The 2,202-nt window shown below is 29.8% G+C and overlaps 1 protein-coding gene across 1 annotated transcript in view; it reads left to right on the plus strand.

The window, feature by feature from the left end:
• Positions 1-2,029, plus strand: part of LOC110023970 (enoyl-CoA hydratase 2, peroxisomal) — a 64,689-nt gene extending 62,660 nt beyond the window's left edge. Inside the window, exon 12 of the mRNA XM_020723649.1 lies at positions 1,909-2,029. Coding sequence (XP_020579308.1) covers positions 1,909-1,955 — 47 coding nt within the window. The 3' untranslated portion in view covers positions 1,956-2,029. The remainder of the gene's footprint in view (positions 1-1,908) is intronic.
• Positions 2,030-2,202: the final 173 nt, after the last annotated feature.

Genomic DNA, 2,202 nt, shown 5'->3' on the forward strand with positions numbered 1-2,202 from the left:
CTCGGTATTCTTGTTTGGTTGCTCGATATTCTTGTTTGGTTTTCTGTAATATTTCATATTTATCTTCAGGTAATCAAGTCGTCAAACATTGTCTCATTGTTTAGTTTAATTAGACTTTCAAAGCTGTTACTTCTGATTATAATATTGATGCAGATAAACAGATTGATGAAGTAAAAGAAAAATGTATCAGATTTGTGAAATAAATGAGATGAAAAATATACATTATCAAAAGCAAGCTAGGCAGGATCAATAATCAACAATTAGGGGCTGGGTAAGATGTATTGAAGGAAATCCTGTTTTGCGATGGTTGAGTTTCTTTTGGTGTTTTTGAGGATTTGGCTGTTGTTGTTTAGAAGTAGGGATCTTTATGAAATGTTTCCTGCTCTTAATGGCAAAGAAAGTTAATTTGCATATTGAATTCGCCATGAGATGTTTGTTTGGATGTTTAGCTTTCAGTTTATATGGGGTGTGGATAAAAAAATACAATTATTTTGTGATTTGCATGAATACATTGATTTAGTTGATTTGGTGTGATTTATTGAGCTTATTGTTTATTATATTTCATTTATTTGTATTATAAATATTGTGATCATCAATTATACTTGTTTGTATATCTTTATGTATATGCATTTATTTTAGTTCATAACGATCAGGTTTGTAACTGCATAAGCTGTTTGTGATGGCTTGATGCCTTCTTGGCAGTATTAAAGTAATCAGCTTAGATTATTATATATATATATATATATATAGCACACAAACCCCAAGCCATACCTACTACTGTAAGGGTACAATATGTGCTTGTATTAGGACCTTTTCTTATAAATAAGTTGGTTGTTGATTTCATGAATAAAGGTTATAGGATTTTACTGTGCAATACTATACCCTCCCTCCCTCCCTTTCTCCCCATCTTTTGATTTAGATACGGTGAGTGTACTCTTATTTCAAGATTTTGTTGCATAAGAAGATTATCTTATGAAATACATGCATATTTGGAATTTGAATGAGTAAGAATGTTTTAGGTATATCGTCATCACCTTTTATATTTTAATTTGAATGCCTTCGCCATCACCTTTTGTTCAATTGCACGAGAATGTTATGGATTTCATGGTGATTGAATGAGTAAGAATGTTTTAGTTATATCGTCAGATATCAATCTTGCTTTTATATGATTATAACTAATTGTCGATATATGAAATATGGTAAGCATGTGGTTAATAGGGCTATAAAAAAAGTTTTTTGTTTGCAAATTGCTTGTGTTTGGTTTGTTAAATAACCCGTTTTTGAATCGTTCGTTATGTAAACAAGCTGAACATAAGCAGCCATTTGTTTGATCGTGTTTGGCTTGTTTTAGCTCGAAATGAATAAATTATATATATAATAATATATTATGTGTACTTATATCTAAATTTAAATAATAATAACTTGTGTGTTCATGTGTTTCTGCGTCTTTTACTACATATAAGTGGTGTAGTTTCGAATTCTCTACTCTACATCTATTTTTTTAATCAATTAAAACTAGTCAATTTTGAGCTGATCACGAAGAAGAATATATAATTTAAGACGACCACAAACACATTGTCTCTTAACCTTTTTTTGGGAGGTCATATTAGCTTCAAACTTTTGAATTACCCAAATTTGTCCATTAATTTATCAAATTTTATATAAATTAGTCCCACTTTTATAATTAATTGCATTTCATACTTAATGCATATAGATATCAATTCAATCCTGCATTAGCTCGATTATATTCATTTATCTCAATTAAAGGTCAATTCGACGCCAATTCGGCTCTTTCATAGTCCTATTGATATAATTTTCTACTTTTCCTTATTATTCAGGGTATATTTGTAAATAAATTTTAATGTTGAGCTGCAGCTTTACTGATAAAATGCAAATTGCATGTGGCAGGAGAGTACTATTGGCTAAGACTTGTTAGATTATATGTTTGGAAGTGAAAATGTGAACAATACATCCCTTCTGTTCTTAAATCACTTTGCAGAAAGTAAGATGCTGTAGAATCTAGTGTTGATGGCTGCTGTATTGATAGATTATTCTGCCAGTGTTGTGCTGTTTATAAATTTCAGTTTTGTGAGGTGTTTATGTGCAAATCTCACTAATTTCATTTTCTATTTCAATTTTCAACTCAATTTTTTCATTGATCATTAATTTCTTCGAAGATTTATATATATACCACTTAAAGCC

Source organism: Phalaenopsis equestris, unplaced genomic scaffold (assembly GCF_001263595.1).
Source record: "Phalaenopsis equestris unplaced genomic scaffold, ASM126359v1 Scaffold000237, whole genome shotgun sequence".
NCBI lineage: Eukaryota > Viridiplantae > Streptophyta > Magnoliopsida > Asparagales > Orchidaceae > Phalaenopsis > Phalaenopsis equestris.